The 13,630-nt window shown below is 49.1% G+C and overlaps 1 protein-coding gene across 9 annotated transcripts in view; it reads left to right on the top strand.

The window, feature by feature from the left end:
• Positions 1-13,630, top strand: part of LOC127566663 (NACHT, LRR and PYD domains-containing protein 3-like) — a 31,764-nt gene that overhangs the window by 6,353 nt on the left and 11,781 nt on the right. For 8 of the 9 annotated variants that reach the window (XM_052009180.1, XM_052009175.1, XM_052009183.1 and 5 more), the window contains 5 exons: positions 3,501-3,581; positions 9,320-9,592; positions 10,459-10,625; positions 12,421-12,592; positions 12,686-12,751. In XM_052009180.1, coding sequence (XP_051865140.1) covers positions 3,521-3,581; positions 9,320-9,592; positions 10,459-10,625; positions 12,421-12,592; positions 12,686-12,751 — 739 coding nt within the window. In that variant the 5' untranslated portion in view covers positions 3,501-3,520. Of the gene's footprint in view, positions 1-1,402; positions 1,530-3,500; positions 3,582-9,319; positions 9,593-10,458; positions 10,626-12,420; positions 12,593-12,685; positions 12,752-13,630 lie in introns of those variants that run through there. The other variant, XM_052009182.1, reaches the window with a different exon arrangement.

Consider the following 13,630-nt stretch of genomic DNA (forward strand, 5'->3'; position numbering starts at 1 on the left):
CTTTTGCAAAGGAGACAACTGAGGAATAGTTCATAATGCTGAATAAGGGAACGTTAGAGGAACTAAACGATCACTGTGTGCCGGTCTCCATGGCAGAAGTAAACAAAATACTTTCCGAGAGAACGAACGATCCAGCGAGAACGAGGAACTGGTAGACTCTGGTAATGTGTCTCTGGTATTGGTATTGGTTTATGATTGTCACTTGTACCGAGGTACATTGAAAAGCTCGTCTTACAAACCGATTGTACAGGTCAATTCATTACACAGTTCAGTTACATTGAGTTAGTACAGAGTTCATTGATGTAGTGCAAGTAAAAACAATAACAGTACAGAGTAAAGTGTCAAAGCTACAGAGAAAGTGCAGTGTAAAAAGGTGCAAGGTCGCAACAATGTCGATCGTGAGGTCATAGTCCATCTCATTGTATAAGGGAACTGTTCAATACTCTTATCACAGTGGGGTAGAAGCTGTCCTTAAGTCTGGTGGTAGGTGCCTTCAGGGTCCTGTATCTTCTACCCGATGGAAGAGGAGAGAAGAGAGAATGGCCCGGGTGGGTGGGGTCTTTGATTATGCTGGCTGCTTCACCAAGACAACGAGAGGTAAACACAGAGTCCAAGGAGAGGAGGCTGGTGTCCGTGATGCGCTGGGCTGTGTCCCCAACTCTCTGCAGTATGTTGCGGTCCTGGGCAGAGCAGCTGCCGTACCAAGACGTGATACATCCTGATAGGACGCTTTCTGTGGTGCATCGATAAAAGTTGGTGAATGGAAAAAGGGGACATATCGAATTTCTTTAGCCTCCTGAGGAATTAGAGGCACTGGTGATCTTTCTTGGCCGTGGCTTCTGCGTGATTTGACCAGGACAGGCTGTTGGTGATGTTCACTCCCAGGAACTTGAAGCTCTCAACCCTCTCGACCTCAGCACCAATGATGTTGACAGGTGCATGTACACCGCCCACTTTCCTGAAGTCAATGACCAGCTCTTTTGTTTTGTTGACATTGAGGGAAAGATTGTTGTCATGGCACCATTCCACTAAGCTCTCTCTCTCTCCTTCTTGTACTCCGACTCATCACGAGGGTCGGGAATATGACCGCTTATTGAAGAAAAAGGTGAGCGAGAGTCCAGGAAACTACTGCCTTATTATCCCAAGTTCAGTGACAGGGAAAATCTATAATGAGGGATGTTATAACAGAACAGCGAGAGGGGTGAAGTTAAAAAAGAGATGTGCGGGGAAAGTTTTTTTTACACAGAAAGTGGCAAAGATCTGAGGTGGTAGCAGATTTCATGCCAGTGTCCAAGAGGCTTTCAGATAGGCACATGAATGTGCAGGGAATAGAGGGATATGGGTCATATGTAGGCAAAATATTTTATTTTAATTTATCCTAATTATCAGCGCAGACATTGGAAAACGAGGTGCCTGTTCGCATGTGGTACGGTTCCAATATTCCACAAGACCTGTTGAGCACGAATAGGACCGGGCAGGAATGTATGGACTTATAAAAGGCAAACGCTTGTCCCCTTAACAAAACACAGGTGTGTGGCCCATGGAGGTAGGGTCCGGAAGACCAGACTACGTGACCTGGGGAACAGGGGACCGCTGGGACTCAACAGAGTGTGACTGGGGAAACATGGGCGGGGGATCAGACACGGCGTGACGTGGGGAACATTGGCCCAGGGGGATCAGACACTCTGTTTGCTGGGGAACACAGGGCCAGAGGAACAGACACTATGTCACCCGGGAAACATGTGCCCAGGGGCATCGGTCACTGTGTGACCTGGGGAACATGGACCGCGGGGGATCAGACACTGAGTGACCCGGGGACATGTGTGAAGTGATGCACTTCTGGAGATCACATTTGAAGATAGAATACAAGGACAGTAGTCGGACTCTTAGCAGTGTGGAGGAACAGGGGGATCTTGGGGTCCACGTCCAAAGATCCCTCAAGGTTGCTGTACAGGTCGATAGGGTTGATAAGAAGGCATATGGTGTGTTGGCCTTCATTAGTCGCGGTACTGAGTTCAAGAGCCTCGAGGTAACGTTGCAGCTCTATAGACCTCTGGTTAGACCACACTTGGAGAATTGTGTTCAGTTCTGGTCGCCACATTATAGGAAGGATGTGGAAGCTTTAGAGAGGGTGCAGAGGAGATTTACCAGGATGCTGCCTTGATTGCAGAGCATGTCTTATGAGGACAGGTTGAGTGAGCTGGGGGTTTGCTCTTTGGAGAGAAGGAGGATGAGAGGTGACCTGATAGAGTTGTACAAGAGGCATAGATCGAGTGGGCAGTCAGAGACGTTTTCCCAGGCGACAATGGCTAACTCGAGGGGACATAATTTTAAGATGAGAGGAAGATATAAGAGTTATGTCAGGGGTAAGTTTTTTTTACACAGAGAGTGGTGGGCGCGTGGATCGCACTGACGGCAGAGCTTGGGGCAGATACGTTAGGGACATTTAATAGCCTTCTACACATGAATGATAGAGAAAGGGGGGAAGCGATGTGGGAGGGAAGGATTAGATAGAGAAGGATAAAATGTCGGCACAACATCATAAGCTGAAGGGCCTGTACTGTGTTGTAATATTCTATGTTCTATGTTCCAAGTGGGTTAAGACATGGTCTGATCTGGGAACATGGACTGTGAGAGGTCAGGCATTGTGTGACCTGGTAAACATGTGCCCATGGGATCAGACATTGTGTAACCTGGGGAACATGGGCTGGGGGATCAGACACTGTCTGACCTGGGGAACATGGGCCCAGGAAGATCAGACACTGTGACCTGGGGAACATGGGCACAGGGGGATCAGACACTGTGTTACCTGGGGAACATTGGCCCAGATTAACTATCACTATGTGACCTGGGTTACACAGGTAGAGATAGGTCGGACACCATGTGATCTGGGAAAGTGGGCCCAGGGGATCAGATACTGTGTTAACCGGGGAACTGGCCCAGGCGAACAGTCACTTTGTGACCTGGGTTACACAGGTCCTCATGGGTCAGACAACGTGTGACCTTGGGAACATGAACCCCGGGGTTCAGAAGCTCTGTGACCCAAGGAACTTGGGCCCAGGGGGATCAGACACTGTGTTACCTGGGTGACATGAGCCTATCGGGATCAGACACTCTGGCTGAGTGAACTTGGACGCAAGGGTTCAGAAACTCTGTGACCGAAGGACCAAGGGCCCAGGGGGAACGACACGGTGTGACCTGGGGAACATGTGCCCTGAGGGATCAGGCACCCTGTGATCCCGGACACCTGCGCGCAGTGGGTCAGATAGTGTGTGACCTGGGAATCATGGACCCAGGGGAGACCAGAGACTGTGTGTCCTGGGGAACATGGGCTCTTGAGGGTTCAGACACTGTGTGCCTCCAGGAACATTGGCCCATCCCATTCAAATGCTTCTGACCGGAGGGCACGGGGCCAGGAAATCAGACGTTTTGTGAGTTGGTTCATAAGAGAATGTCTCTTATAATTATTGTCTAGTTTTCCTCTTAATTATTTATTGCAGATTGAACTCCTGTTACAACCATGGATGAAGGTGCAGACGGTAAACGGAATCCAGTGACCTCAACGAGAAGCAACAACGAGGGTATGTGCGCGTTACAGAATCCATCAAAGTACCCCTGACAACAGCTGCAAGAACCTGCAGTCCACAAAGCAATGGGGAATAGGAAGGGGACTGGGTAGACGGTCACAGCTGGGGTGGGTACCAGGTACTGTCCAACGGAGTCCATTCACCATTAAGGACTCTGAACACGAGCTTTGTAGACCAAAACTAGTTTAATCACAAAGGCAAACGCGGGACAGAATGGATGGGAACAGACACACGCTCACTCACGCACAGGATACAACGAACACGAGAGAAATGGCAACTGGGGTAAAATACGCTGACACACACTCTTACACACACACACACACACACACACACACACACACACACACACACACACACACACACACACACACACACACACACAGATACAAACAAGCACACAATAACAATGTAAACTTCAGGATATAACACTTCAATGCCCGGCCCACACTAGCATTGGCCCTTAACTCTCCCTGAGTCTGATTGAAACCCTCCCTGACCATGTGGTGATGCACTCTTACCAGTGATCTCTGCAGCGTTGTCTCACTACTCCTGGGGTCGTCAAAAGAGGAAGCGCTAGTGGATGCAGCCCTTTTTATGGTGCTGGGAAGCTGGGTGGAGACTCACTGTTTGTGATTTAAACGAGCCAATGGTGTGGGAGTCAAAGACAAAGGTTCCTGCCACAGCCAATGGTCAGGCAGGTTCAGAGACAAAGGGTACTGGTCAGGCAAGTTCAGAGTGGTCAGGCAAGTTCAGAGGCAAAAGGTACTCTCACACCTGAGGGGTGGGTGGAGCCGCACCTTGATTGACAGTAGTATCACTTCCGATCAGAGGATCAATGCTGTCATCCGGTTAGTGGGGTCATTGTCGTTGCTGTAACGTGACAGCCATGTGGATTTCTCACAACAGGGGCCTACTATTAGCTGTATACTTTCACTTTTCATTTGACCACCCGAAGTATAACACATCACACTTGCTCGAATTAAACTCCATCTGCCACTTCATTGCCCATCCGATCTATATCCCGCTGTAGTCTTTGAGAGTCCTAAGCGGTGACCACAGCTCCGTCAGTCTTGGCGTCATCCGCAAACTTGCTAATCCACCGAGGTACATTTTCATCCGACTCATTGATATATATCACAAAAAAACAGAGGTCCCAGCGCTAATCCTTGCGGAACACCACTGGTCACGGGCCTGCAGCCACAATATCAGCCTTCCACCCCTACTCTGAGACGTCAATGGGCAATTCAGTTCTGAATCCAAACCTGCAATTCATCCTGCATCCCCTGCATTTTTATCGTCTGAGTCAACCTACCACGAGGGACCTTGTCGAATGCTTATTAACGTCCACTGCCTTACCCTCAACAAGCACCTTTGTCACCCACTCAAAAAACTCAATCAAGCTTGTAAGACATGACCTTCCCCCGCACAAAGCCATGCTGACTGTCCATCAGCAGGCCATGTTTTTCCAAATAGACACAAATCTTATCCTTCAGTAGCATCTCCAATAACATCCCTACCACTGATGTGAGGCTATAATTACCTGGATTATATCCATCTCCCTTCTTGAAAAAAGGCGCAACATTTGCTACTCTCCAGTCCTCCGGGACCTCGCCTGTTACTAGTGAGGACGCAAAGATCCTTGTCAAAGCCCCAGCAATCTCCTCACTTGCTTCTTTCAATATTCTGGGATATATGCCATCAGGCTCTGGGGACTTATTCACCTTGATGCTTTTCAGAAGACCCAGCACTTACCTCCTCCTCAATCTCAAAGTGTTCTTGCACATTAGTATGCCCCACTCTGGTTTCACTCTCCTCCAACTGTTCGTCCTCGGTACATACCAAAGCAAAGTGGTGATTTAGTTCCTCAGCCACTTGCTCTGATTTCAAGCAGAAATTCCCTCCCTGATCCTTGAATGGACCTACCCTCTCCTTAGTTATCCTTATTTTCTCAAAATACCTTGGGAATATCCTTGATACTGCTTGCCCAGGACATCATAGCCTAGTTTGGCCTTCCTAATTGCCTGATTGATCACTTTCCTGCTATACATTCCACAAGGACCCAGTATGATTACAGTTTCCTAAACCTGACGTCTGCACCTTTTTTCTTCCTGATTAAGATTAGGACCTCTCGGGTCATCTCAGGTTCCCTTATCTTACTTTCCTTGTCCTTACTCCTTACCGGAACATGCTGATCTTGATCGGCTGGTCGTTACACAACCCCCACTTGTCACAAATGGACTTGTCCAACAGCAGCTGCTCCCAATCAACGCCCTTGTATTATCCAGTAGAAATTTGCTCTCCCCCAATTTAGTACCTTCCCGCGAGGTCCAATTTTATCTTGACTCATAACTATCTTAAAACGTAATGAGTCGTCGGCACTGTTCCCAAAATGTTCACCCACTATCAGGTCTGTCATCTGGCCTGGTTCACTTCCCAAAACTGGGTCCAGTATTTTCTCTCCTCTGGTTAAACTCACCGTTTCAAGAACCCCTCTTGGAGGCACTGAAGATATCCCGCCCCGTCTGAGCTTCCTGTATTAAGGAGGTTCCAATCAATACTGAGGAAGTTGAAGTCCCCCACTATGACAACCCTATTGTTTCTGCACCCTTCCATAATCTATCTACGTATCTGTTCCTCCACCTCTTGGTGGCTATTGGGAGGCCTAGAGTATAATCCCACCAGCCTAATTGCACCTATCCTATTTCTGAGCTCCACCCAAATTGTCTCTGTGGGTAAGGTCTACAGTATATCTTCTCTGAGTATGCTTTGACTTCCTCCATTATCGGTAGTGCAACCCTTCCACCGTCTAAATAAACAAAATGCAGGAACATTGAGCAGTCAGTCTTGGCCCTCACGCACCCAGTTCTCTGTAATGGCAACAACATCATGACCATGTACTGATCCAGGATCTGTCAGGAGTTGCAGCTTGGTGCACATCCCACAAAGGTAGTCGTCCGGGAGACCGTGGGGTTTCCTGACCTCCCACGTCTTGCAGAGGGAGCATTCCACTGCCGTGACTGCTATTGTATCCTCACCGTCAAAGGTCACGGATTAACACGAAAAAAACTCACCCGATTCTTACCTGCCCCCTCAGCTGTGCCTTCTCGCCGAAGCCCCTCCAGAGGAAGCCTTAGCTCCCCACTCCTACCCTGGCCATTTTCACAGTGGCCACTCCAAGATGGGTGCTCCACTTGACACGACCTTCAATTTACTGGCAACTCAGCCAACCAAAAGCAAATTATCAAAAGCTGCTGTCTCCTCCCCTCTGATTCTCCGGCCGCTGAAACTGGAGAAAAAGAGCTCCGAACTGAAAAGAAGAACGTTTTAAAAAGTTGTTAAAATCAACCTGTGAGAGAGAATATATGTTGGGTTGCGATCCATGAGTCCAGTCCTCGGGGATAAAAACAGAGGAAATTGTGCGTGTTCATTAGAAGTTTTGCTCCATAAATATTGGAGGCGCATCACATCTTGTTGGCTTTCTAAAACTGAAGCGTGTGGGCAAACGCAAGAGGGATGCGTGTCCACAATTGGATGGAACTGTAGGGAATTCAGGACAAAGGCGAGAAGTTTCAGGCCTCGCTGATAATGGAAGCAGCCCCTTTCAACAGACTGGAAAGAGGTGGAAGGTGCTTGGAGTAAGTCTTCAAATACACCTGTCAGAAGGAGCAGCTGAACTCAAGGCACCCGCGAGACATAAGATAAGATATCTTTATGGGTCACATGTACATCGAAACACACAGCGAAATGCATCTTTTGCGTAGAGTGTTCTGGGGGGCAGCCCGCAAGTGTCGCCACGCTTCCGGCGCCAAAATAGCACGCCCATAACTTCCTAACCCGTACGTCTTTGGAATGTGGGAGGGAACCGGAACACCCGGAGGGAAATACACGCAGACACACGGGGAGAACGTACAAACTCCTTACAGACAGCAGCTGGAATGATAGAGAATGAAGAGAACACATGAATGATAGAGAAATGGGGAGCTCTGTGGGATAGAAGGGTTAGATAGATCTTAGAGCAGGGTAAAATGACAGCACAACATTGTGGGCCGAAGGGTCTGTACTCTGCTGTAATGTTCTACGTTCTATGTGATAGCGTTACGCTAACCGTGCCTGCCCACCTGGTACAGATAAGAGGGCGGATCTCCCGTGTGTTGGCAGAACGTGAGCGGTGCCGAGGGAAGGGTGAAGCCGATTTACATCAGTTAGCGTTGTCGCATCATGCACACGGCTGCGGGAACCGAATCTCTGTCCCAGATTTTCAAAATTCATTTGATTTCACTCGAACTTGAATTTCAGGTGGCATAGTAAAGATTTCTAGGTGACCAGAGACCTGCAGTCTCAGTTCGCTCCAGGCAGATTGCTCACCTGGATATTTGCGGGTGGAATAAGTAACCGTTGAGTGTCACTGGAGATGACCCGGGGGGGACGGGAATGTTGTTACTGTTCGGTTGTAATGGACACACTTTATACTCCTTTGTTAAGACCCGACTGAATCAGTGGGGTAGGCCTTGTTCGGTGTGTGGGAGGGTGTCAGGTTGTGTTTGATGATGTAGCAGGTCTCTCTCTCTTCTGACAGGCCGATAGGAAGCAGATATTCTCCCGAGTTTCTCCAATTTCCTTTCACGGATCCGAGTTCTGTACTCACTGAACTCTCGGCAAATTGCGACGATGCAGATTCTTCACCGGAGATCAGAAGAGTTTGAGACACGGGAGAGTTGGACCCGGGGCAACATACGTAACAGGTCCCAGGAAGGAGGGGTCCCAGCTACACGATGTAGTACGTGACCCCGGGGATGATGGTATTGGGATTGGTTTATTATTGTCACTTGTACCGAGGTACAGTGAAAAACTTGTCTTGCATACCGATCGTACAGATCAATTCATTACACAGTGCAGTTACATTCAGTTAGTGCAGAGCAAACTGATGTAGTACAGGTAAAAACAATAACAGTACAAAGTGTCACAGCGACAGAGAAAGTGCAGTGCAATAAGGTGCAAGGTCACAACAACGTAGATCGTGTGGTCAGGGTCCATCTCATCGTATAAGGGAACCGTTCCATAGTCTTATCGCGGTGGGATAGAAGCTGTCCTTAAGCCTGGCGGGACGTGCACTCAGGCTCTTGTATCATCTACCTGATGGAAGAGGAGAGAAGAGAGAATGACCTGGGTGGGTGGGGTCTTTGATTATGCCGGCTGCTTCACCAAGGTAGCGAGAGGTAAAGGTAGAGTCCACAGAGGAGAATCTGGTGTCCGTGATGCGCTGGGCTGTGACCACAACTCTCTGCAGTTTCTTGAGGTTCTGGGCAAAGCATTTGCCCTACCAAGCCGTGATGCATCCAGAAAGGATGCTTTCTATGGTGTATCGATAAAAGTTGGTGAATGTCAAAGGGGAAATACCGAATTTATTATCCTCCTGAGGAAGTAGAGGCACTGGTGAGCTTTCTTGGCCGTGACATCTACGTGATTTGACCAGGACAGGCTATTGGTGCTGTGGACCGGGGAAGGTAGAGTGACTCGCGGAGGAAGCGTCTCAGGGAGACCGGTCAGCGTGCAACTTGTTGAGTGGGTGGGCCCGGTCACCTCCTATAGAGACGATCACCCTGCAGGCGACCCAGCGCATTTACAAGCATAGTCCCGCACCGGAATCTGCCCACATGGGGCCTTGGTTTATATTGCCCATTCTGAATCCCTTTGAATTACTTTGGTATAACTTTTAATTGATGGTTTTGCAGGTGGGATGCTCTTTCGGATGCAGAAAGTCTTCAATAGGTTTCTGCCAGTCGCCTCATCATGGGAAGAAGATCAGGATATGGGTGCAGCATCAGCAGAGGAAGGTAGGATTCTCATACAATGTGATCCAGCGGTGGGGAGAAGAGGACAAAGTCAGGTCGGAGGAGGTGGCGTGACGGTCAGCGACGCAGCACACAGCATCGGCCCGAGTGAGGAGGCACCTCCCCTCAGAGGCTCGTTAAACAAGAAAGCGTCAAGTTTTGAACAGGGAACAGGTAAGTGACAGAGCTGGGACCGTTCACAGCAGAATGGGAAGGGTGGAGGTGGATACAATGACGGGGTGAAGTGGGGGTATCGTGGCGATTGGTTTATTATTGTCACTTGTACCGAGGTGCAGTGAAAAACTTGTCTTGCATACCGATCGTACAGATCAATTCATTACACAGTGCAGTTACATTGAGTTCGTACAGTGTGCATTGAGGTAGTACAGGTAAAAACAATAACAATACAGAGTAAAGTGTCACAGCTACAGAGAAAGTGCATTGCAGATAGACTATAAAGGTGCAAGGTCACAACAAGGTATGGGAATGGGGCTGGAGCAGGGACCGGACGTGGGGTGGGTGAGAAGTGACGCAGGACTTATTCTGTGCCGAAGTATTCAGGTGCTGTTTGACAATATCGTTTGGAGGCTCCTGCCCTTTGGTAGTGAAGATAATATCGCTGTACAGGTGGAGAGAGTCCTTCCCGGATGTCAGCGACTCTGGCAGGGGCAGGATTTAATTCAATCTAATGTCCACCCCTCAGTCCCTCTGACTCAGTGTTGGTGAGTGCGGTGAACGAATACAAATCGCACTGTTGAATCAGGTTTAAGCCCAGTGATGATGATGAATGGACGGCGACCTCTTTCCCGGTGGGGTTGTGACAATAAAGTGTTGGAAGTGTTCCCATGCACCTGTTGTCTCTGTTGTGAGATTCTTCTGGGCTTCGGAGTTATTCCTTGAACAGCTACCGACGGTTCACACCGTGGTGACAAGGGCTATGCCCGAGGCTAGGGTCGAATGCGGGTGGGTATTGTTATTTCGGCAGAGGGCGAGGGTATTGTTTGGGAGTAATACTTCCGCTTCTCACTGTCCGTTCAAAGTTCCCGAGTCGACCATCTCTGAGCTGCTGACGCAGTGGGACGATGGCCATCTGTACCAGCTGTCAAAGTTCTACCGGGAGAGACTGAAGCAGGCCATTGAAGAAGGGGTTGAAGGACTCAGCTTGGTGTTAAGAAACGAGGGACATTTCACTGGGCAAGATCATGAGGTGAGTAGGAGGGACACGGTGAGTTCCGGTTGTCGCGTTAGAACACAGAACATCGAACAGTACAGCACAGAACAGGCCCTCAATGTTGTGCCGACATAGCTCATCCCTCCCACCTACAGATTGTCTATATCCCTCCAATTCCTCTCATGAATGTCCATCCAAGCCCCTCTTAACAGCCCCCAATGAATTTGCCTCAGAACCCTATCAGGCAACGCATTCCAGGCATCCACCACACTCAGAGTATAAAACAACCTACCCCTCACGTCTGTTCTGAACCTACCCCATCTCACCTTAAATGCATATCCTCTGATATTGGATCTCTCAATAATGGGAAAAGGATATTGCTTGTCCACCCTATCTATGCCCCTTTATACACCTCCAACAGATCACACCTAGCCTCCGGAGCTCTAGAGAAAAGAGCCCAAGTTCGTCCAGCCTCTCCTGATAGCACATGCCCTAGAATCCGGGCAGCATCCTAGTAAACCTCTGCACCCTCTCCAAAGCCTCGACATCCTTCTTACAGCGAGGTGACCAGAATTGCATGCAATGCTCTAAATACGTCCTCACCGAAGTTGGCAGCAGGGGTAAGAGAGGCCACGGTCAGTCTCACGCACCTCCTCGCATATGGGGGTCTGTTTGTTTCAGTGGCTGTATTGGTTTCTGACCAATTTGCCTCCCACGGATCCGGCAACAGGACTGAAGCTTGTGAGGCGGGGAGCACCGGCGGCCGTCTGCTTCTCCGAAACATGTCGGACTCAACACAGCGATATGGGAGCAGTGGTTAACGTGAGACCAGGGCACACTATCCCGGGTCGCACAGCAGGCTCCTCGCCAACATCCTGGGTTGTGGACCAGATCTGTCATGTCCATGTGTGAATGGTGTTGGAAAGCTAACGGTACAGTGGCAATGATTAGCTCTGCGCTCATTCGGCTTCTACCAGTGTTGCCCTTGTATCACACATGCTCATTTCTTGGCTGAAGAATAGCAGTAAGCTGTGAACGTCCAGTCCTCTGTAATTTCACAAACTGGAGACTTTACTACTTTTTAGTCTCAACTCTATTGCAAACATTCGGATTGTCCTTAATCGTGTCCGGCAGTGATAGCTGTGGCCACGCTCTGCCGTCCTAAGTTCCCTTGCAAGCACCCCTGTACTCTCCATGCACCTGAAGATCCTCCCTACATACTGTTTTCAGTGGTATCTACCTGTGAGATGCTTCCTCTTCTTCAGCAAACCTTCCATATCCCTCAAGATTCCAGGGATATTCAACTTTGAGCTCACAGGGTTCTCGCACTGGATGATGTGCGGTTTTACCCGAACTATTCTGGGCTTTGTTACCAAAGTTGGCAGAGATCAAAGTCAGTGGGGTCAGGGTGGGACTGGAACAGAGACACGAAGCGGCAGGCGACTGAAGTCTCAGAGTCACCCTTGCCAGCTGGACGTCCCAAGGAGAAGGGAAATGGAGTTACAAAGCAGTCAGTGAGTCCGCAACTGGTTATACAAATGTAGGGGAGCCCACATTTTGCACACCTGCTGCAATGCACTGAACTGGGAGAAGGGCACGTGAGTTAAGGCTCCACCAGGAAATCATTTGTGTCCTTGGAAGCTGTCCATCCTATCTTTATCCATCCTTCGCGATATGGCCTCAATTAAAGAGCCTTCTGAGATATCCTCCCTCATTTCTGCACCGATAGATCCCATGCTCAACACAGCCGAGGCGTCCCATCATTGAACAGATATTGTACTCCATGTTCTCCTCTCTGTCCACTCTAGAAACTTATTGTTGTTCCTTGCAGAATATCACTTGGGTCGCGCAGAACGGAGACCGGACAGAGAGTTCCAATCTCTTCTTCCGTCTGGTGATGGGGAAAGGGTCCCAGGCCCGGAGGGTGATGTGGGAATCCTTTGTGCAAAAGCGGGAAGAGTTACCAAAGTTGAACAAAATACTGAAAGAAATCCAAGAGCTCGGTACGGTAAATGAACTGAAAATTGCCATGAAATGCAGCTGGTGTGAACATATTATTCAAATCCAGTGTCATGAAAGCTCTTTGATTTAAACAGGTCCCGATGTCCATGGGTACACGGACATCACCCGTGGTTTAACTGAATTACCTACTCAACTGAAAGGTAAGCGACGAAACGCAGATTTCAACAAACTTCTTGTCAAAACCCCATGGTGTCCTGGTACTTGGTTTCCTGATCTCTCTTCCATCTCCAGCAACATCGACTGAACCCCCCCCCCCCCCCCCCCCTTCGTGGTGCTTTCCGTGTTCCTTCACCTCTTCCCTTCCCAGCTTTCAGATGATTTCCTGGCGAAGCTGTAAATCGCGCGCACTTCAGTGCATTGCATCAAGGTGTGCAGAATGTGGGCTCCCCTACATTTGGATAACCAGCTGCAGACCCACTGACCACTTCAGAACTCTATTTCCCTCGGTGACTCTGAACTTCTAGTGGCCTTGCACTTTTGTCCCAGTGTCTCTGAGCGTCCAGTTGCCCTCCAGGTGTCTGTATTCCAGTCCCACCCTGATCCCACTGACTTTGATATCCGCCACTTTGTAGACAAAGCCCAGAATAGTTCAAGGAAAACCAACACATCTTCCAACGCCAGCACCCTGTGAGCTCAACGTTGAATATCAATTTCCAGACAACCAGCCTCTCCAGTCCGGATTAGATGTTCTCTTCTGATGAAAGTATTCAATCTCCAATGGCAACTCAGCTATTTACCCCGGTCACGGCAAATTCCGCCCGATGTGCTCTTTCACAGTTCCAACATTTCATCCTTTTCATCAGTTTCAACCTTTCCTCATCCATTGTACAACGTCTCCCCTCCCACAGACACAAACACAGACACAGACACACACAGACACAGACACACACAGACAGACAGACACATACACACACACACACACACACACACACACACACACGCACACACACACATTCAGGCTGCTAAGCAGCCATCGACAAGCCATCAGCACCCTATCTCATCCTGTATCAGAACCCTAT

Source organism: Pristis pectinata, chromosome 44, assembly GCF_009764475.1.
Source record: "Pristis pectinata isolate sPriPec2 chromosome 44, sPriPec2.1.pri, whole genome shotgun sequence".
NCBI lineage: Eukaryota > Metazoa > Chordata > Chondrichthyes > Rhinopristiformes > Pristidae > Pristis > Pristis pectinata.